This window comes from Anabas testudineus, chromosome 10, assembly GCF_900324465.2.
Source record: "Anabas testudineus chromosome 10, fAnaTes1.2, whole genome shotgun sequence".
Lineage (NCBI taxonomy): Eukaryota > Metazoa > Chordata > Actinopteri > Anabantiformes > Anabantidae > Anabas > Anabas testudineus.
Window position 1 is genome coordinate 22543353 of NC_046619.1, and position 23282 is coordinate 22566634.

At 41.5% G+C, this 23282-nt stretch overlaps 1 protein-coding gene across 2 annotated transcripts; it reads right to left on the minus strand.

Moving 5' to 3' along the window:
* Positions 1-334: 334 nt before the first annotated feature.
* slco2b1 (solute carrier organic anion transporter family, member 2B1) lies at positions 335-23173 on the minus strand. Of its 2 annotated transcripts, none has more exons than XM_026357496.1 (15): positions 23067-23173; positions 20386-20512; positions 19115-19252; positions 18318-18480; positions 17727-17954; positions 16154-16252; positions 13843-13973; positions 9767-9857; positions 8662-8826; positions 8386-8575; positions 8077-8221; positions 5846-6006; positions 3831-3895; positions 3203-3323; positions 335-2896 (listed from the first exon to the last, which is right to left on the minus strand). In XM_026357496.1, exons 2-15 carry the CDS (start codon positions 20470-20472, stop codon positions 2701-2703), a joined length of 1980 nt encoding a protein of 659 aa, XP_026213281.1. In that variant the 5' UTR covers positions 20473-20512; positions 23067-23173; the 3' UTR covers positions 335-2700. The 2 variants fall into 2 exon arrangements, with proteins under 2 accessions (XP_026213281.1, XP_026213282.1); XM_026357497.1 differs by having other exon boundaries at positions 2701-2896; positions 17727-17951.
* Between the last annotated feature and the right edge of the window lie 109 nt (positions 23174-23282).

Below are 23282 nucleotides of genomic sequence, written 5' to 3' on the forward strand. Positions count from 1 at the left end.
CACCAACTGGAGCCATTTGTTCTCTTACTGTCACCTGGCGTCATGTTTTCTACCAGTGACGACAAAGCTTCTGCCTGGACTTGTCTGTTTGTTTGCTGATCTCTGGGAAGGTTTTATATTAACACTGTGATTAAGGATTCAACTGGGAATATGCCCGTCAGCGAAGAACATTTCATATGACAAACATTAGCAGTAATTTAATCAAAACAGGTGTTAACTACAAGTACAAGTCTTCACCGTTTGGTTCGCATAATATCCTGTCATCCAACCTGAACTGATGCCCCTCTGATGCCCTCATCCAAGGGCGTCACACTCCAATGAAATGAATAAATCCTTTTTCTCCATTTGTCAGTATTTTATTGATCAATCATAAATGCTCAGTTCCAGGTTTGGTTAAGATAAAATAAACTTCCAGTGAAAAGATTCAGAGTACTTCCTTACAATAATAAATGTGCGTCACAGTCGACTCATTTATCCAAGTAAATCAAGTCAAAGCACTTATGGGCGAAGTTTCTTTCTTTTATTTTTTTGTTGCTGTGCTCTATTTTGGGACTTTTCAGCTTAGTAAAAAATGCCGAGCAGTTCCCCTGAAGCTGTACAGGGATCTTAAGAAACTAGATTAACAGTGAATAATTGTAAATACACTGTGACATTTCATTTTGAATAGCAACCAACATGTTAAAAAAGCTGAATAAAGATAAAAGATAAAAAGATAAATTTACAAAGCAAACATTTGTCAGAGTAACTAAGAATATAAAATTTCACACCACGATATAACTAAACATATTATCCAAAACTGAACAAGTACAGATTGTTTTTCTGATGTCAGCTCATGTTTGACCTGAAGTTCGGTTTTTGTAATTTGTGTCTTAGACTGTACAATAAAAGCCATTTGTCATTTGTGCTGAAAACTATTTAAAAATGTGTTATTTCTTTGAAACCTATGTATCTTCACAGTAAAAGCCCCATTGTACAAAAACAACAAAAATAAATGTCACCACAGAAACATCATAAACACACACACGGCTCAGACTGTTCGATTGGTTTTATCACCACTCAACAAAACATTGTAAAAACTTTTAGATTTACGTTAAGAATTGTAGATAAAGTGCTGCGAGATTAATTTAATTGAACAGCGTCTGTGTCTCCACAGCTGTCACAGCTCTGACACAGACACCTGCATAGAGTACAGTGGCTGGAAGGAGTCAGGTCCATTTATTTCAATCTATGCTTCTCACATTGTGGTGGTCGTTCTCCTGTATGTTCTGTATTATATTCTAAACTTACGTTTCTGCTGTCATACCCAAAGTCCCCCTCGAAGTGTTATCAATCAATACCAGTAATAATCACACATCTGGTATTTCGGACTTTTCCCTGCTGTCTGTGACTTCCTGCTCAGGCTCCTAGTTTTTTTGTTTCACATTCAATGAATACAATCAGTGAATCTTTACATTAAATCATTGCTGATTTTTGTCCAGCTTGTGAAGTTTCTTCTGTCACTCAGGTTGGCGACAGACTGAAGTCTGGTTCTCATGGGTGAGGTTTGTGTGGCATCTGCTCTCGTGTGGATTCACAGTGAGAATCTACAGCAGCTCAGCAGAGCTTAAGTCTTTGTGTAAGCACAGAACATGCTGTTTATCATCTGGGTTTACCAGGTGACCATGCTATCCTAATTAGCACTAAGCATTAAGTGAACCGCTTGGTGGCACCAGCGTGACTAAAGGGCACACTTGCAGTTTGCTGACATGTATGTGTAGGTGTATGTAGGTAACAGCAGCATCCTCAGCGTCACTGTTCACATAGTTCCTTGTGTACTTTGTGTATTTGTGGAGGATTTAAAAGGTTGGCCATGAGAGGGCAGACTAGAGACCAATAATCTCCTGAAGAATCTCTGCCTTTGTGCAACAGATTAATGTTGAGATAATGACTAAAAACATGTAATAATGATCAAGATAATAATGACATATGACTGGTATATAACATGTTACTGAGTTCATCTTATACTGCCCCAGTGGTTTTCCACAAGATTGCATCTTGCATGCGTGTGGTGTTAAATTGTAAAGATGTACAGAATACGTACGCACGCCGTGATGTGTGTGACTGCATAGTTAATGGCAAGGATATCCCCAGTCTAATAGGATCATGGTGGGATTAGTTATTGAGATATTGACTGACTGTTGTCACTGAAGCCAACACAGCTACAAATAATTTGAAAGAGTGAAATCACCTCCAGTGATGGTGGTTTATATGTAGACTGTTTTAAGTTCTCCTGTTCACATCAGTTTGTGCTTGTGGCCATTAGAGGAACTGCAGCTTATAAAAAATGAGCTTCGACATTTTAAAAGTGGAGGTCATTGCTTGGGTTAACTGCATCGTATACAAATAGTTTATATAGGTCATCATACAGTATATGTGAGAAGATCTGGCTCAGCATATGTACAAACACACCACTAATCCCACTGGTTATCTGAGCACGGCGCGGATTGGTTGTAAAAACATCTGCAATATTAAAAAATATCTTATAATGGTCTCATTGTGCAGGTTAACTGGTTCTTTACAAAATACTCAGGAGAAACACTCATTTGTGACAGTGTAGGAGCTTCCATTTTTCTTTTGCACCATCTGAGATGACTCAACTCTTTCTACTCCATGTTCAGAGTCCCGTGTTGTTCTCTCGTCACACCCTCTCGTTTCGTTCCTTCAGGTCTTGATGCCCATTATTTCTTTTTCTTTGGATGAAACATTCTCTGTTTTTTTTTTCTCATTTACCAGCTCGTATCCTCCTTTACTCCCCAGTTGTTGGTCCTGCTGTCCAGCCCTCCTGCGCAGGACCACAATGGTCAGCAGGAAACACAGCAATCCCCCACAAACGAAGACCACCATCAGACCCAGAAACCTGCACAAAACACACAGATAAACTTAGATTTCCTGTTGTTTTATAGCCTGCTAGAAACCCAGGACTTTCCAAGTAAAACCAAACTGTTAATTTAGCACATTATCATGTCTACACACTCAAAACAAAAGATTTGATGTTTATGTGATGACAACAAATGTTTAACGTCTACTTCATTTGTTAAGAGGTGGAAATTAGCAAATACACCAAGTTTCTCTTGGCGTGATTGGCTGCTCATGCTACCGAAGCCCCAGGGTGTGACACGCTTTAGTGTTCACAGGTGAAGCTGAACCCATAAGAGTGTCTTACCTCTGTCTGAAACTGTCCAGATTGTAGTAGCGACAGGAAGTGTGCTTGCCACACTTTTTGCCCCACAAGATGCAGGTGGTGTCAATGACGCTGCCGTACAACACGGGGCCGGGCATGAACGCTGCACACGGACAGATGAATGTGTGATGGAATGGAAAGATAAACTGAGATTAACAGTTGATATTACAGAAGTAATAAAAGCAAAGTTCTGCAACTGAAGAATGTAAAACTGAGTGCTGTGCACATCCGTACTCCTCCTACGTCTGTACTGTGGTTCATGCAATGTGTGTGAGGTGTTCAAGGACTGTACAGGAAATAGGTAAATTCTGTTTCCACAGAAGTTGCTAGCTATTGCGGCTGAATACTGTAGTGGTCTCCATGTGAGAGGCGGGGGTTCAAATCCAGCTATGACCTACCTCCAGTCCTTAGGCCGGACCTCCTTACGCTTACTCTGCCTTGTACCTTATAAGTTACTTTGGATAAAAGCATCTGATAAATGACTAAATGTAAAGTATGAACTTGGACATTGGAGAGAATTGAAGAATCAAGCTAACAAATGTCAGATCAGTAAATAGACTGCATATCATGGACCTCAGACAACTTGCCCAAAGTACTGAGGGAAACTCACCAAGCACTCTGAAAAGCATGTACTGAACTCCCACAGCAAAAGACTTGTCCTCAGTGGCCACAGTCCTGCAGAGACACAAACATCACCGTCAAAGTTGCAGGTTTAGTGTTTGTATTGTGAGGCTGATGCAAGTGCTGACATGCGAAAAGAGAGCTGAGCAGTTTAGTTTGAAACACATATTTTTAGATTCAGTTGGTGTCACACCTTCTGAGAAACTCCACATTCCTAATGTTGATCAAGCACAAAGCGTCATAAATAAACCCTAAAAAAAACCTAAAAGTATTACACCATCTCTACTTGTGTTTTATTTCCTTGGCATTTTCTGCAGATCATTCATCACCATCTGGAATTTATCTAAATGATTTTTTCAATGTGACACGGTTCTGGGTTTTAATTAACTGGACATTCGAGCCGCCTACTAGTGAATTTGGTCTCTTTTCCAGGCTGAACTACTTTTTTCAACACTGGAGACTCAGCAGTGTGTAACTGGGTCACATCTAAACTGAGGCTGAGGAACAATAGGAGAAGGTGAAGGAGTCACTGTGACGTCCAGGATTATAACAACAATACAGATTAAGGGCAGCACAAGTCCTTCACCATCCTTTTGATGGTACAACCCATAACTGACCCCTCCCCACCCACCTCCTCCACTAAAGCTACTGATTCTGTCCCATTTTGGTTTCAGCTCCTGGCAGAAACAAAAAATAGATATGCTGATACTAGACTTTCTTTGTCTCCTGGTTATTTTTACTCAGGCTGAAGTACCAATACCACAGCCTCCACATAACAATAACATGAAAAGTTGCTGCAGTCAGATTTAGAGCTACAATGTGCAACTCTAGCTAGCACTAACAGGACTTGAAAAGAACCCACTCCTCTGCTCTGCGGTGCTCTTCTACCATCTGCTACATCTGCTAAATAAGAAGCTGCAAAACTCACTATAAGAAGAAATCACTGAAAGTCTCTGATTGGTTAGAAAGACAAGCCTCGCTCAAAAACGTTTAGAAGCAATTATCTGCAAAAATATCTTAACCCTCTGTTAGACTGTGATTTTGTGAGTCAGTCTAATAAAGTCTTGGTCTCATGAGCAGGAAAATAGTTATAAATGGTTGGCCATTGGGCCTTCAGTGAGCATCTGTTGGCCTAGTTTTTGCTGTTTCCTGTAACACAGGAACTATTTGGAGAGCTCTGGTGCAAAGTTGTTGGCATGGCACAACAGTTAACGTTTCAGTCATTTGTTCGCTTACAAGAATAGGAAAAGCAAAGACAATGCAATAGAACAGGTTTTCACTTAGTCACTATGAGTCACTGTGTGCCGGGTTAATTGTTCATTGTGTATGTGATCGTGGTGTTCACTTTGTTGGCAGTATTGTTTACTGGCTTACTTTGATTGGTTTTGCAGATGTGGGTCATAGCCAAAGTCAGATTATCAGGTTTTAAGTCAGTCTTTTTTTATAAACCTCTAACTCAACCAGTCGAGGCAGATGGCCGCCCACCCTGTGCTTCGTTCTGCTGGAGGTTTCTTCCTCTAAAGAGATATTTTCCTCTCCACTGTCTCCTGGTGCTGCTGAGTGAGGGTGTTGGGTTTTTCTATATAATCTGTATACAGTTATATTTATAAGGTCTTAAACACTGTAAAGTGCCTTGAGATGACTTCTGTTGTGAATTAGTGATATACCATTAAAATTCAATAGAATTAAATCCATTATCACAGTGAGATGTGAAAATACTTATTAAAAACCAACTATTTCACCATGTTTCTCTCAGCCCAGGTGGAGTTAGTTTAACCCTTTTTACTTTATCCATAGTTAACAGATGATAACAATCAGATGATTGGTGTGATAATTAATCATAATTCTACGATACAAATTGCCTTTTTTTAAGGTTTTTGATGTTTTGATGCTAATAATAATACATTTGAAATATTGTGGAGTTTAGCTTGAAATGCAAAAATAAAATTTTAAATATTTGCCATTTACAGGTTATATTTATATATTTTAATTGCCATGTCATACCTGAGTATCATCATGCATGATGGAGTCTGGGAGAAGGCAGCAATGAAAGCAGTGGCACCAAGAAGAACCAAGAAGGGATGAAGGAGGTGGGAACATCCACTACCACAGGTTCCTGGAGTGGCGAACTTGAGACCACCAACACACTCACACTGAGTGTAGTTCTACAGAAACAGACACAGTGTCAGGTCCAGACTGAGGTAACACCCCCTATAGGCTGCAGTGCTTATTTACAACCACCAAACATCATCATCATTTATGGATTCTTCAAGTCTCCCTATTAATGGATCTAAAAGGTAAAGTCCTGAGGCTGTAGCAGGAGGAAAGTTCATTAACGTAAAAGTTTCACGTGAGCTGTGAGGATCTTATTGTCACAACTCGCTCGTTTGGAGTAATCTGCCTGGTGGTGTTGTGAAGTGGTCTTGATTTCTTTAAACTGCTACGTCATTACCCAAAAGGGCAGAATAAACCTTCAGTGCTTTATTAAGCAACTTTGACAGTTCATAAAAATACTTTTCTTCTCAGGAAAGAACATGACTGTTGGTGAAGTGTTAACATCTTGCTGAACCTGTTTGCAATGGTTCAGCAACTAAAGTAATTATCTGCTGTTGTCTACTCTCCTTTATTGACCCCTATTTACTCAAACCTCAATCAGTTTTTTGTGCCCTGGGGCAGGCGACATGTTGGAAGAAAGAATGATGTTAAAATCAGTAGATTTCTGGTCTGAAAATGGTCCTGTATAATAAAATGCTCCTGGTTCACAAGAGAGGCTTTAAAATCAGTCCAACTAACTAACTGACACAGGGTGTCACTTGCTGCTCATTAGTCCAGTCGTTACAAAATCCAAACAGCACTAGACAATCACTGAAAAAAGGGGAAAATGAAAATGAAAACTCTCTTAACAAGTATTTTTCTATGTACTCCCATGCCATAGTGGTGACATATAGTCATCTGGCTGCAGGACATTTTCCTATAGTGGCCCCTTCCTCTGGAATTATCTCCCTGAGGCCAACAAAAATTTGGACTCTACTGAGGTTTCTAGAGTATGTGTGTCTGACGCCTCCACCTCTGTCAAGGGAAGATTTTTCTTCCACTGAAACACTGATGACTTCTTCTCATATGAGTGTCCTCTGTCTTTCACATGAATGCTGCTGATCCTGCTGCTAAGATGTTCCTCCTCAACAAAACCAGCATGGAGGACAAATCGGAGGCCTCCAACCAACTGAGACTGAAGAGGCTACTTGGAAGGGCTGTGAAAAGTTCATTCTAACAAGAAGGAGGTCCAGTTATGATGACCCAATGTCCAGATAGAGATTTTCCAACGAAAAACTCTGAATTCCCAAAATATTCAGTTTACCAGACTAAAATTGAGACCAAAAGAACAACAAATGAAATAAATGACAACTTGATAATCAAATAGTTTCTAATGTGCAACGTAACAATGAAACTGTAGGAGTTCACTTTGATATATTGTCTTATTAAACTAAAACAGAAGTGTTTTTTTTATTTTTATTAATCATTGCTTTTCTGTGAAATCTTTTGTGTGTGGAAAAGTGGAAGTACAGGGAGATTTAGATCTAGTTTCCAGAACCACCCAATCAGAGGCTGGTGCTTTTAGATCTCTCCACTAGTTTAACCTACATTTTCTTGTTTTTTTACTCAGCTTCTCGCCTCATATTCTTTTTCTTTTTTTAATTTCTAAATAAGTTAGGCCAGTCAAAAATGTCATCAATTGGCACTTATGTGATTCTGTATATATAAAAAATTCTGTATATTCACAGACTCTCAACATGCACCTCCTGCTCCTGTTCCCACACTGAAAACGCCTGGATATAAAAGGATAAATCAAGAATCGCTGCTAAAGTCAAAAAATGCATTGACTATACAAAACTAAACACTGTATATTGGAGGGTTTGTCAGAGCTCCTATGAGATTCATTGTGCATGTTAATGCTGTCTGGTTTAATTTACGACCACTTCCACAGAAATGGTTTAGAGATGATGTGATTTTCAGAAACTGAAGAGAAAATCAACCCGGTTTTTGCTCCCTGCTGGTCTGTTTGAAACAAAAGGGAATTCATCAGAAAACAACATGTGATGTCATCCACTTTACAAGAACCAGAAACACATGGAGAAAAATAGGGAACTGAATGTTTCTCTGTTGCTGCAGATTATGTTCATTTAAATTCAGACGATGAAATAGTTTAAGTGAAGTAAAATGATAATTATTCCTACTGTGACTTTGTAGTTAGCGTCCAGCTCCATGGTCTTACAGCCAGCGTGACAGGGAGACCTGAACTCTATGCCATCTGAACCACAGACCGGGTTAAATGCCTCCTCAGGACACTGACATTCAGAACTGCACAGTGACACATCAGAGCTAAAAGACACAAGGTTTACATTTTAAATGCTGGTAGTTGTTGAACAATTCAAAGTAGGAAATGATGAGAATCAGTTCCCCCAGCAGTGATGTTAACTCCCTGTACATCAGAGAACATCAGCAGGAACAGACGTCTAGATGATGTAAACTGATGGTGTTCTTACCCGGAGGAAACGACCCCGGCGACATTCTGGGTGGGGCATCCAATGAACAGCAGCGGCAAAGCAGAGAACAAGCACAGCATAATGGCCGTGGTGCACAACCTGCTGGCACCACTGACTGAAAGATTCAACCTCCGCATCAGAACTCCACCCAGGACGGTGCCCAGCACCGCCATGGGGATACCCACTGCTCCTGAAAGAAAGAAATCAAGAAGACAGAAGCTTGAGTCTCCGGTGATCCTAACTATCCTCTGTCAGTGAATCTGTTTGATTTCTCACCGATCATCATGTTGGAAAAGGAGATGGTCTGGCTGAACTGTCTCTCTATGAACTTGGCCATGAAGGTAGCAAGGCCAGAGAGCAGCGCCGCCAGGTTGACCTGCGCCAGAACCACCAGCAGGTAGATGGGACTCCTCAGTGTCCGCAGAGCGATACGAGGAAAACCTGCAGGACAGAGGAGGACGGTAAGGCTGATAAGTATGATGAGACAGAGAAGTTTACGCCTAAAGGATCAGTTCACCCAAAATTCCCCCAGTAGCCTGCTATGTAGACACACATACCCCTGGTTACAGTGTGTTGTGGGTAATTCAGTCAACAGGACAATTTTCACTATGGTCAATTCAACACATTCAGAGGAAATCAGTTCTCACTGGATGATTTGGGTTCCCTCAGTTTTGGGTTTACTGAAATATCACAACCACTCTCGTCCAATCTATTGAAATATCTCTCAGACAATTTGAGTTGAACAAGTAAAGCACCCAGATTTATTTTTCATTCATTCACTGACTTTTACCAACGGAGTTGTCACTGAATTTGGTTCTGATGAAGGCCCAGTCAGTTTTGGCAGGTTTTAGACAAGAGGGGGTAAAGATCGCTTCCATCTTCCAACAATTACAGCAGGAAAAACAGCTTTAAAAACCTCACTTGTCCCCGCTGTGACTTTTCCTTTGAATAACAGGAAGTGATTTTTATCTTCGTGCTCTTAATATTGTTTTAATGTGGTTTGATGATGAAGTGTAAGAAAGGAGTTGAGATGTTCTTGTTACCCTCAGGATAAACTCACCAAGTTGTTTTGTCCACTGCTCTAATCTTTCTTATTTAATACCTGTGGAACTAATGACATCAGCTAATTAATGCTAATTAGCAAATGTTAGCGTGCTAACATCTAAAGATGGAACATCAACATCACTAACAGGAAATTCCCTTAAATTGAAGCTGATTACTAAGAAGCTCTGGTCATAAAGAAAGCCTCTGCGTAGTTTTGCTTTGATGTGTTGTAATGATTAAATTCTTGTGGAGTCACTTCCTCTTGTTCGGTTCCAGCACTCTGTAGTTGCCCCGCTGCAGCCTCATCAGAAACAGAAGAGGAAGGAAAGACTCTCACTTTTGAGGAACTGAACGAGGGAGAGTTCCTGATGTGTGTCTGCCTGCTGCTGCTTGCTGTCCGGTCTGGACTCGACATCTTCTGCAGCGTCCTGGACAAAAATGGAAACAGAAGAGTTCTTGCTGAATTCAGTCTGCAGCAGCTGCTACTTTTAACACACTGATGTTCAAAGGTTTACATGACTCTGACAGACACTAGTGTGGCTGTTCTGTGGCTCTCACTATCAGCAGAATGAATCATCTTACTGTTGCAGGGGTTTCTGGGAAAAAATCTAATGAAAAAGATGTGTTTAGTCTAAAACACTGTTCATTTATGTTTTACTGAGGAGTTTTCTAAATGTTCTCTTGTGAGAGTTGAAATTCACTAGAAAGTTCAGTAAAGTCGAGAGGAGCTGCATGAGTTCATCGCGACCACAGACCTTTTTCAAACTGTGGTAGTTGCTTTTGAGGGGATCATTTGGGTCCAAATCTGTCCCAGCAGGTGTTGATGATCACTGTAAGAAACTGAGTTTACAGTTTGCTCGTTTCAGTGATGAATTAAATGTAGGCTGCTGCAGTTCAGTCAGTGTGCATGTAGGCCTTAAGTTGACCTTCAGTGGGTATTTAAAAGTCATAAACACATAAAACCTTATCAGATGTTATCTTGCTCTGAGCCGCTCCACTGCTGAGTAATATGCTGCAGTTCATGGAGCAGTGTTTGCAAAAACATTTAACTGCAAAAAATGAAGTGGCTGGTGCCAGGAAGTTGCTCAATAGTGTTCTACTATTACTCCCTGGGGTCAGACACGCACTCAAAACACTCAAACACAAGCCAAAGTCCAGAGTTTGTTTAACGCCCTGAGTGTTACTTTCGATTTTAAAATAACTTCAAGTTTTACTTATGTTCAGGAAAAATGCAAAAACTGAAACAAAGTCTGACACAGGGAGAAGGGGTTTTAAATAAGTTGGTTTAAATGCATGAGTCAGACCATTAAATAAGCAGAAATCTGTTTTAAAGAGAGAGTGGGAGGAGAAATATGTTGAATTTGGGGACGTGGTCTTTTTCAATAGCAGAACTGGCTCCAAACATCTGTACTTCAGTAGTGATCTGTGTGAAATTCTGAATCTTGTCTTTCAGCATCTTTGACTTTAAATGGTCGAAACACAAAACACAGCAACACGTTTCCTGGAGAACTGTTACTCCTGTTACTGCTACACCGGACAGGAACACAGTAGCTGTGTTGAACAGTCATCAGCTAAAATCTGTGTCAGAGCATTAACTGATGAATCACTGCACAAAACTCTGATCTACTGAGACCTTGGAGAAAACTCTGACTTGGTACCCCTCGATTAAAGAAAGGAAACAAACAGATACACTGAAATATTAAGAAATAAAACTTTCCTAAACATTAACCCATGAAAATAAGACTTAAAAAAGAAGAATTAAAAAAACTGGCCTGGTCAAAAATGATGGTTCCCTAGAAAAGATAATTTAAATAATTTGACCATGTTAAACTAACGTGTGTATTGTAATTAGCTTCACACGTGTCTTCAGACTTGAAATCCGTCAGTTGAACTATTTAAAGGGTGAAAAGTGGTCAATGTGCTGTTTGGTAGCGTGGTGATGCTGCCAATACACTACCCAACTGCAGTTAATGTGAATGGTAAACAAAGAGGTTAGAGGTGAACTCCAAGGTCAAGGTACATCAGTGTCAGATCCCAACCAAATTCACAAAGGGGACTTAACGGAAGACGACCGAGGAGATCGCAAAGTAAATCACTGTGGAACATGGACGAGGCTTAGTTATGTATCAAGGACATAACTAACATGTCTGATCAGAAAGATCTGACCCCACCACTCAGACTAACCCAACTCATTGTTGAGGCTCTGGTCATATCTCATCTTGACTACTCTAGTGTCTTACTGCCGGGGTACCAGCTGCAGCAGCACGTCTCATTTCTGATCTGCCAAAAAGGACAAGTTACCACTTTTAAGATCTCTGCACTTAAATCTTAAAAAAATATATATAAATAAATAAAACTGAAACTCATGAAACTGAAGCAGGTCTTCATAGAGCACTTGACTTAAAAGTTCTTCTCCTTGGCTTAGATATGTGCTTTGTACCTCTCTTGTAAGTCGCTCTGATAAATGCATCTGATAAATGACCAAATGTAAATGTTATGTTCTGAGACTGGGTGTCTTTATCAGTGCAGGGTACAATGAAATCTATCCTGGCATCCTGGAGCAAAATATTCTGCCCAGTGTCAGAAAGCCTGGTCTCACCCACAGGTCAGAGTCCAAGTGGATAAAAAACCAAAACACAGCTAAAACATCCAAACACGGTTCAGAACCAATCTGTGGAATATTGTGAAGTGACTAAATCCTATTGAACATGTGTGGAAAGAGCTGAAACAGAACAACACAAACAGACTGGAGAAGACGCTGAGACAACAAGGAGTGAAACAAAACACCTGTGGACAGGTGAAGACGCCTTAGTGAGAGTTACAGAAACCACTTGATTCAGTGATTGTGTCAAAAGGTGAAATCTATCCTGGCATCCTGACACTCACATGTCATGAACTTCTGTGCTTGTCACACCCTGAACTTTGTTTTTCAGTGTTTTCTATCAGTGAACTTCTTCGTGCAGCCCAGAAACACCAGGGAGAATCTACCTGCTCGAATGGTTCTCTGACTTAGTACATTTTTAGAACATTTTTATTAATTATTATTTTTTTCTGTTTCAAGTCATTTGACCACTGTAGGATTTTCTTTCTTTAAGGGAAGGGTGCCACTAATTTTCTCCATGTGTATCTTCTGTTTAAAGTAAAAGTGCAGAGGTTTGGCTGCAGATCTGTCCCACTGAAGAATCATGAAATGTGATTCTCTGTTGAGCAATCGTTGGAAAAATCGCCTCATTCATTTGATAAATCACGTTGTGGTTTAACTTTCTCTTTTCGTCTCGTGTGTTGAGCCAAAACAAACTGGTTCCTGTTAGAACGTGTTTAGATGTTGAAGTCAGTTCAGTTTGTTTGCTTTTAAAAAACCTGTTGATCGACATTATCTTTATCGTTGTCTCGTTGCTAAAATCATGAACTGGCTGAAGGTTCAGATACAGAAGAGAACAAACATGCTGTACTATAAAAACCTGTGGAATCAGTCATCACTCGGATGAGCATTGGACTCAGAATCAGGTAACTATGAAAACTGTATGAGAAGATTTGTGAGAATAGTTCCTCATAAAAGACATGAAACATGGACAGCCTCCTTTTTATGAAGTGTCACTACTGACACACTAATAGAAATCTAAGCTCAACATTAACAAATGTTCCACCCTGATGTTGATTCAGTTTTTGTTCCATGTCAGTTCATAACTTTATTTATTACCTCATGTTCAGTTGCAGACATTAAAGGAAACTGGTTACAAACACAACAATAACCCTGCTCCTGTGGCGTCCACTCCCTGAACTGGCTTCACCTGATCATTGTCACGTCAGTGGGAGGAATTAGGAAAAGCTGCCATCGAGGTGTCGGTTTGAATGTGGCAACAAACACATAACCACTTGTAAACAGCAGCAGCTATCACTAGATCCTCCTCCTCCGCTGGGAGTTGTATGTCTGTGTCTGAACACTTCACATCAGCCAAAGTACATCGCTCCAGGTATCTAGACCAGGTTACAGAGTACAGCTCACAGCAGTTAAACCGTCACATGACCAAGCCTGGACTCATGCAATCATCTGGATTTGATTCTGAAATGTGAACTTAACAACTAAGAAGAACACTGGTGGTGATGGACAGTGATGGAGCAGCTCCAGGTGTCCATTGAACATCCACGAACAGTAACAAGAGTTTTACATGTTCACTGTAATAAAACTTAAATGACTCAACACTCACACTTTTTGGTCCATGTCATGAACTTCTGTGCTTGTCACTCCCTGAACTTTGTTTTTCAGTGTTTTCTATCAGTGAACTTCTTCGTGCAGCCCAGAAACACCAGGGAGAATCTACCTGCTCGAATGGTTCTCTGACTGGAGTCACCTAAACTCAGCTTTGGGGTCATAAATCTAATTCTAACCAAATTGGATTATTGTCACCTCACCTCTTTGGACATGGTTCTGGGGAAGAAGAGGTAAGGCAGCGCAGTGAGGAAGAGGAGGCAGGACGCCACCAGGAAGCCGAGCCACCAGGCTCCCACCCAGCGCAGGTCTTTGTGCTCCAGCTTGATCTCATCTGAGCATGAAAAGAGAGAAAAGACGTTTTCATATTACACAAGTGTATGTTCACACTGACTCATGAATCTTAGGAACAGAACACATTTTTTCAGCAGTATCAGAAAAAGAATAACAGAAATGTCTGAAATGTGAGAATACTTGTTTTCCACCTTAACGCTCCGTCCAATAAGAAAACTGCAGCTGCATAACAGCGGATCCACCAACGATGTGGTAACGGCAGCCGGTAACGCAGCAGCCTGCTACTGTGCTCGTTACGGACACACAGACTGTGCTTGTGGCCTTTTATTATGAAGAAGTAATGTGATAAAAGATATAAAGCCCTGAATCTGCAGCATTTTGATATTATTATTTTTATATCGACTGTACTTTAAGGTGGTTTTTCTTATTTACACTGAACGGGGGAGTTACATCCAAGCTTGTGTCGCTACTTGTCTGCCTGTTTTCTTGGACGTCTGCCTGGATTTTCAAATGAATGTTGACTCTTACAGTTGGAACTGGAGGAAACTGAAAGTGTTGTTACTGAATATCTGACATGCACGAGTCTAATTACTGCAAAAATAAAGAACATTTAACAGGAACTGCTTCAACACACTGAAACACTCGTATTAATGATAATAATCATTTTAACCAGCACTTTGGATGCCAAGTGAACACACTGCCCCATTTTAAATCGCCTCCATATTAATTTCTTTATTTTCTCATGCTTTCGTGGATGTGTGTCTTAGGACAGTTTGTCACTGAGCTGCTGCCAAAACCTGTTCCTGCCAGAACCCACTAAGAAGGACCTTTCCAGTAAAATCTTTATCCCTGTTCATGCTTCATTTAGCTCGTTTTTATTGCATCATCAGCAGGAACACGCATCTTCACTTATGTTGTTTCCTCGGACACAAGTTAACATGAAAAACCTGAAAAGGATTTTAAAGCGATCACCACAATCTCAGCATGAAGCTGGTTTTCATTTTACATGCAGCTTCTAGGGAACAGATGATTTTTATACAGCTCCCAATAAATCACCATTTAATACCGTGCAGTGGAGGAGGAAGACAAAAACACAACCATCCCGGATAGAAACAGATGCAAGAGACAGATTTGTGCTTAGTTTAATGTCACATAAGAGCAAAGGGCAGCAGTTTAGTGTATTATCAAAAACGTCAGTTGTCTAAATGATTATTCAAGTTATTGGATTTGCTCCAATTAAAACTTGAACTTGTTTGATAGATAAATTCTTAAAGATCAGTTTACAAAGCTCGACAGTGGAAACAAACCAGGATGAAATGATCTTGTTCATTGAACATATTTCAGTTCTGCCAAGTTGGACATTTTTCAAAAAGCCAATAAACCAAACGTAGTGTGAAAACCAGATCTTAAATACACCATTCACACATACTGCTCTCACTGCACACACACAGAAACCCCACAGGGTTTAAGAAAACAGGTTTTTGTTTGAACAAGCCTCTAAAGAAGCGGGAGCTCCAATAATCCTGGAGTCGCCCACATTTAGGCACTAATGTCAATAAACTTGCTCACTGTCGAGTCCTGATCCTGAAACACGAGCCTCCTTCGCTCTGTGGAGTCTGCAGAGGATCGGATTCTGTGGCTCAACGGGTTTTTAGAAACCTTATAAAGAGTTGTTCTCACTTACTGCTTAGGATCAGTTCAGACAAACACACCTGACTCATCCAGAGCTTGTTATGCTTGTTAATGACTTAATATCACCGGTCGGGTCAGATTATTAATCACAACTGGAGTTGGTGGTTTACGTGCTCATACACGTCACGGTTTACTGGGACAGTCAGACGCCTTGAATTTCACTGGACAGTAACAGGCTGCAGGTGCACGGATTCCCAGCTGTTTTGTGGCTGGTTGTTTTAAGTGGGACTGGTATTTATCACCACTTTGACTCGTCTCTATTTAATTATGTCTGTATCTGTACTTCATTTTAAGCCAATAAGAAGCAGGACTGTGACTTGACCTGTAAAAACTCAGGTGTGGAGTTTCCACACACACTTGAATCTCTCTCAGTTGTGTAAACAGGTGAAACCACACTGTGGTGAATGTTCTTTCCTAAACTTCCAGCACTGTAAGTGAGAGTCCTCACTTCCCCTTTAAAATAAGCATCTGAATGATTTGACCATTGACAGTACTTTAGCTGAGCTATGAATCATCGGTGTTTCTCACCTTCTGGTAACTTGTCAAAGTCGACGTAAATGCGCAGCATGGCGGCGCCGCTGATGAAGCCAAGTGCCGGGCCGATGGAGGTCATAGCGAGGAGGATGCCTAAAAAACGACAGAGGAAAAGTAATTTTTTTGTTTAGTGTTTGTTTAGTTTGTTGGTAACTTGCATATTTCAGCAGAAATAAATTTAAACAGATTTTCAAAGCTCAGAGTGATGAAAACAGAAAAAGTCATCGTAGAAACTAATTTCTAATCTTTTCTTTATTTTTAACAGCGGTGTTGAAATCTGCCAGTGAGATGTTTGATCAGTGTGTTTGCTTCTAATTATACATTACTGATGTTAAAAAGTACTGGACTCAACCAGTTTCAAGAACCCCCTCGGTCTCTGCTCTAAGCAGATGTTCGTGTGTTACAGAATAAATGAACAGTGACCTGCTGTCATCATCTCCCATTTCCTCTGTGCAGCTCAGGTTCAGCTTCCAGGACGCCAATAAAAACAGGTTTGTTATGTGAGAAGTGACCCTGCCGAGGGCTCAGGTGGCAGCGACGCTGCAGGACGTGCACACGCTGCATGTCGAACACTGCATCCCTCCCATCTCTCTGTCCACAGCACAAAGAGCCGACGTTTGTCTGTCTTTGTTGTCAGTTCTGGCTGAATGCAGTGATTGCAGTTATACAGGTGGACGTGAGGCCACTGTTTTGAACTTTGCTGTGAAGCTGCACTGATCAGAAATTGATTCCAGCAGATCTTTTTTTTCTTTTTGCACAGATAAACATCTGTAATGTGAGCGCAGAGTGGAGGATGCCTGCATGGAAAGTATTACATCACCTAATGAAATGTTAGGAAGTTATCACCACCCAGCAAAGACATACCATTCGTAGCTACATCTGAGTCAGAGCAGGAACCTTCACAGAGCTGTAAAACAACAGGAGGAGCAGAAAGTACAGATGTCACCTGCTCTTTACTTAATGCTGCTTACATAAGAACAGGTTACGTTTTAATTAAAGGTTGGAGGAAAGATGGGGAGCTGGAGCTCTGAATCAGGTGGTGCAAGATGTTTCACACACTCTGATACTAACTCTGCCTTTTTCTCTCAGCTATAATGAAGTGAAATGAGTGGCAGCTAACAGCAGAACAAGAGGAACCTCTGACCCTTACTTACAACACCAGCAGTTTAACTGGTGTGAATCATATTAATTATATGAGTGAGACAGAAGTTGCACTGTCCCAATCCTCCAAAGTCAAGTAGAAGTGTCGTCGCTTTGTCTCTTTAGTTCAGTTTGTTGTTTTTGTCCCTGCTTCATGTTTTGCTGCTCAGAGAGTAACAGAGGATTCATTGAGATTTATGAAATGAGCATTTCTGTAACTGTACTAAACCAAATTGAAGTTCTGTTGATTGAACGTGTTTTAATTTCACAACTGCATTTTACTGTGGAGGTTTTTCAACCTACCACCTACGTCTTTTTGACGTTTTACGTTTCACACTGTCGCCTCATATGCAGGATTTTGAGTGAGTTGTTTTAATGATCACTTCTGGGCTGTTTGGGATAAAACCATTGTCCAGTGTTTCTGTACCGAGGTAGAGAGGAGAGTTCTTCTTGCTGGCGTAGTCGTCAATGTAAGAGATGCCGAAGGGCTGGATGGGCACGGCGCCAATACCCAACAGCAGCTGACCCAGCAGCAGCAGAGGGTACACCCCCTGCTGGGCCGGGTTGTCCTGGTGGCTGCAGCTCTGATTGGAGGTTAAGGAGGTGATGGAGCTCCCTGACTGGCAGAGGCCAGAGCTGTTATCACTGGAGGCTGCTGGGAACCAGAAGGGAGGATGAGTTAATACAGAATGTCAAAATGAAAGCAAAGGTTGTAGTGTTGAAATCAAACTGTGGCCATTTCTCCTTGTCTGATCCATCTAACATCTGATGACATGTTTAACCACACTGCCTAAAATCAACATCTTTACAGGTAGAAGCTTTTGTCTCTTGTTTAAAAATGAATTTTATCCTTCTGAAGAGGAAACCTCCGGTTCAGACTGGGGTTGTAAGACGGGTGCACAGGTGGAGAAAACAAACTAAAAAGAAGCTGCCAAATTTAACACTGTGCTGTTACAGAGAGTGTGTGTGTGTGTGTGTGTGTGTGTGTGTGTGTGTGTGTATGTGTGTGTGGTCTCACAGCTTATCCGGTCGGTGTAATCGTACAGTCCGCTCAGGAAGTGTGGCAGCGCCATCAGCAGCGAGGCCAGGCAGGCCAGCAGAGCTCCAGCGCCGATGAACCGCGGCCTGTGGACACGACTCCCGAAGAAACTCACAAAGATGATGAGGATAGTGTTCCCCACCTGAACACGCAGAACACACAGACGACATCCTGAACGAGTCACATGCAGCAGCTACGTTTATGTTAAAATAAAAAAATGACTCTCAGCAGTGGACTTTGACTCTCTGAAGGTTTGTAGTAGAACTAACAAAGAGAACTGTTTGACAATTATGCAAAGATCACATAGATTATCAAACTTTGAGCAACCAAGCTACCATCGACAGCAGTTACTGACTGTTGATCTGGGCTCTGCACCTTCAAAAGGCTGCTGATGATTTAACCTGGCTAAATTTGCACTGCAGCTAATTTTCCTTCCTCACAACTCCTCGACGGCTGTAGTCTCAGCAACCTTCTGCTGTTTGTATTTGACCTCCTCATCACATCATTTCACAAAACAATTGTTGGCTGAATTATTCTGTCTTTGTCTTTTTATTTAATGAGGTGATTTGTTGAAGTGTTCTTTAAGCAGCTGAAGATGGTTTTATTGTAAGAACAGTTTGTTAGCATGACTCAGTGGAGACTGAATGAATGGGCTTTAGGAATCAAACTGTAAGTACATCTCTACCTTAGAACCAGTAAGATAGAGGTGAACCATGAAAAAAGATAGATAGGCTTTATTTCTGAAGAAAAATCTGCCGAGAACATCTTGTGCTTACCTCGTTGAAGGAGGCCAGGAGCCCTGACTTCTGGCTGGACAGGCCGTAGCGTCTCTCGATGGTGGAGATGGAGCTCTTCATGTAGCCCGACACCAACAGCTGAGCCAGCTGCAGCAAACTGTGGCAGAACACAAAGAACTGCAGAGAGAAGAAGAACGAGGAAGGTGAGGGTCAGAAAGCGATGGTTAAGGAGAAAGAACGGGACGATCAACGAAGACTTCAAATGTGGCAGGTCCATCTGGATAGCTGTCAGGTTAATATGATCTGATCTACATTAAGCGAACTAAATCTGACAGTTCATGATCTCTTCAAATCCACCAACACACTGAGACAGAGACTCGTCCACCCAAAAGACTGGACACCAAAACACAAGATGGTCCAATACAGTGACGAGTGTTCAGAGTTCTCCATGACAGGAGACTAAACAACCCCTACACAGGGGGAGCAACACCTCAGGACCGGAATCAGCAGAGTACCTTGATCTGAAGGACAAAGGACACTTGGCCGAGGACAATGATGTTCAAATGTTGGACAGAGAAGATGATTTGGGAGAGGACTCAGGTACAACCTGCCAACCTTTCATCCATCCCCAGGACAATTGTGGAGACTCCTCCTGCTCTCACCTTATGCCTATGCTACAAGCCACTTTAGGTCAGATGAGAATCAAAACCCCCCTGGAGGACAAATGTGCGTCCCAAACCAACAAGGTTTCAACCTTACAAGACGGAAGTCCAGTTGCCATGACTGAACATCCAGATAACTTCACCTGGACGACTGAGAATCTTCCCAGATGTCTGGGTACAATGCAGAAACAACAACAACAGGGAAGTGAACGTATGAGGAGATATGTGACCGACGTGTTGAGAGAACAATACAAGGATGAACCTCAGGAAGTCAAGTCTACTCAGCTCAACACTTTTTGCTCCAATAGATGTTCAGACGGTTGTAGTTACATGTAGAATAATCAACGTGTGCTGACAGTGTCATTTCTGTATGAATTACACCCATTGGTATAAATACATAGGGAAAACACAAAGACGCAAATATTTGCAGATAAGAAACTATTTGTTTTCTGCACAATAAAGAACATATGAACGTGACTATTTCCAATCCAGACGTCTTTGTTTTAATCTGGTGAAAATAATCTCTTTTATTGTTTAGTGAATTTAATATTTTTTGGTCCAGGTGGTTAAAAACACCCAGGAATCCACAGGAAGACAGAACTATGGTTACAGGACACAGCGAACACTCAGAGTGAAGCAGAAACAAACCTTGATGTTGTTGAAGAGACTCCGGTGGCGGGCAGGAGGTTGGGACCCTGCTGGGTCTGGATTGAGGTTCACATCGCTGGCCACCATGATTAGATTGTTGCACAGAAACTGCAGAGCTGAACAAAACCTGTAAAATACAGAGTCACAGATTAAACACAGCACACACACTGACAGACAGAGGCTCTACTGAAGGGGGTGTACTGGCATCAGAATGTCACACTGCGCATTTCACACACTCATGTTGGAGCCGTTTCTTGGAATCACTGCATGTGCTGCATGTTTGAACAAAGAGAAAAAGATCGACAGAGATAAGAGAGAGCGAAGCTCGCAACAGCGAGTAGACTGAGGTCTGGATCAAAGCCAAAAAGGAAAATCACTCCAGGATCATGCAGCAGAAAATAAAACACAGACGTTAAAGAGCTTTTATGACGGTGTCAAGCAGATGTAAAACAAATGAATGCAACTCACACAACTGATGCAGAGCTACTGCAACGTAATAATAGTTTTCAGCTTTTCCTGCAGCACAGGAGGTGGCACATTCACATTCACATTCACAGAATGGAACAATCTACATCCTGAAACGCTGAACAAACCCACAATGAAAGCAGCATCCAGTCAGCATAGCAACAATAGCATGTTTGGTTAAAACACACACCCAGAAAACAGCCCACAAGTACAGATCTGTCCTCACAGTAAGTTCAGTTCACACACTTTACTTCAAGTTCCCATCTTTATCATTTCTAACAGTGCATCAGGACATTTAAGTGTTAATAGTTAATTAGTAATAATGCTAACACCGACTTATTTTACATTATCACAGCACCAACAGCAGGTGAACACTGGACGTACAAGGCAAACACCTGTTGAGCGGGTATAAGGTTGTTCACCTTTGCTAGTTTTACAGGTATTCCAGCTAACGAGCTGAACAAGCTGACGACTGCATGAGAAGATCATCAGAGGATCATGACCGTTCAGGGGAGCAGAAACAAGCTGCTGGCATCTGGCCAACCTGGTTTTGGCCTCGAGCTTGATGCTGCAGCTATTAGTCACTAGACTTTAAGCTTTTACAGTGACGGAGATAAAGAGTTTGACTTTATTTAAACCGACAGAAACTGGAACATTACAGGATTTAAACTTATATTGTTTGGCAGCAAATTACAACATTCAAGGCAAAGGCAGAATATGCATAAGGAGGTCTTGCCTGAGGACCCCTACTAGAGGTAGACCAACCACAGCTGGGATTGGAACCCTAGTCTCCCACATGGAGGGCGGTGAGCTCACCACTAAACTATGCAGCCACCCATGATAAATAAGTAACTAAAATGCTGGGATTTCAGCATCTGTAAAACAGAAGCGAATCCAATTACATCACTGAGTTGAACATATCAGGCTCTTTATCTTCAGCTCGTACAAGCCACTTGTGTTTGAACCTGAACCCAAACATTTGTCACATTAGAACTAACGGGAACAGAAACAAGAACACAGAAAGACAAAGGAGCAAGAAGGAGATAGTATCTGCCCCAAAGCCACAGGAAGGAAGCACCTTCTTATCAGCATAGGAATGTCGAGAAAAATAAAGCAGCGAGTGAAGCTTTTTATCTCCTCTGAGGCCGACCTGCCGCAGCCGACGGTCAGAGCTCAACTGTGACACCAAGGACTTCTAAACCCCACACATGCCGCCACAGGACGTCTGCTAAAAGTGGTACAAATAACAACCTGCAGCTAACTGACCTCCTCAACCTAAACAGAGCAGCACGCACACCGATGCAGTTTGCTGCCACGTGCAGAACCTGTCGTGTAGTAGTTTGACAGTTGTGGTTCCCTGATGATTGATCCTCAGTTGGATCCTCTGACGTCTGTTGGATGGATTGTTTCAGACTTTTAGGATTTATTGTTACCAAATGATTACTGCTGATGACCTGGGGATCTGGGAGTTAAATCAATTTCATACATTTGATTTATATATTTGAGGGTAGACGACCTAAAGAAGGACTCTGTCATTTCAACTACTGTGCAATGCTGCACCACAGGAAGGAAGGATGGATCGAACAGTGAAGAGGACACAGCCACAAAGTTTAACCACCTTCAGTGCAGCCTGGTTTCTGGTTTCTCTGTCCAGTCTTGATTCTGTAAATTACTTTGGTTGGTTCCCAAATATTCCAAAAACCTGACCGTGAAAGTCTCTGAGTTGCAAAATGAGTCTGACTCACTGGTTTGAAAACTGCGGGCAGAGGTCACAGCTCATTATGACTTCCAGAAAATAACATGTGTACTATTTAATAATTAACTGGTATTAAACTGATCTGTCTTCATTCTGTTCAACAGAATCACTGTGTTAATATTCACTTGGTTCTTATGTGATTTCACAACCAGAACACAAACTCACAGACACACATACAAGGTAATGTTCAAGTGGCAGAAAGTACGAATACTGTAAAGAGAAGTACTTTTAGTGAATGTAATTCATTAACCCTGCAGAGACTGTCAGGATGTCACTCAGCAGCAGAGTCAATAAATCAGCGTCAGTGGTTTCACTTTTTCCTGAAACTTTGCATTTAGTTCATGACGTTTGGGAAGTGGGAGAAACAGCAGCTGTCCTGCTTTTAGAAAGCAGCTTTAACAAAGTGAACAGCCTGAAGGGTCCAGAGAGAAAAAAGCAGAAATGATGAATTCAGACTCACTGTGGACTCAGCGCTTCGTCTCCTCCTCACTTTGCTTCAGCTCAGACTCTCTCTCGTGGTATTCAGCTGCATTTTCCGGCTCTTACAGAAACAGACATTCCTGCAGCTCTGGGAGGGAGGAGGGAGGAGGGAGGAGGGAGGAGCTGGAATTTGAACCCCGGTGTTTAAGGCAGAAAAAATAGAAGAAGAAGGCGGTGAGCTGCCAGAAAGATTTCA

Excerpts from the sequence above, each read along its gene's own strand:
- slco2b1 (XM_026357496.1), bottom strand. The coding sequence starts at position 20,472 with ATGGTGGCCAGCGATGTGAACCTCAATCCAGACCCAGCAGGGTCCCAA. Across the intron at positions 19,253-20,385 it reads GTCTCTTCAACAACATCAAG|TTCTTTGTGTTCTGCCACAG; the intron begins GTTTGTTTCTGC and ends TTCTCTCTGCAG. Across the intron at positions 8,827-9,766 it reads CCTCGTTCAGTTCCTCAAAA|GTTTTCCTCGTATCGCTCTG; the intron begins GTGAGAGTCTTT and ends TCTGTCCTGCAG.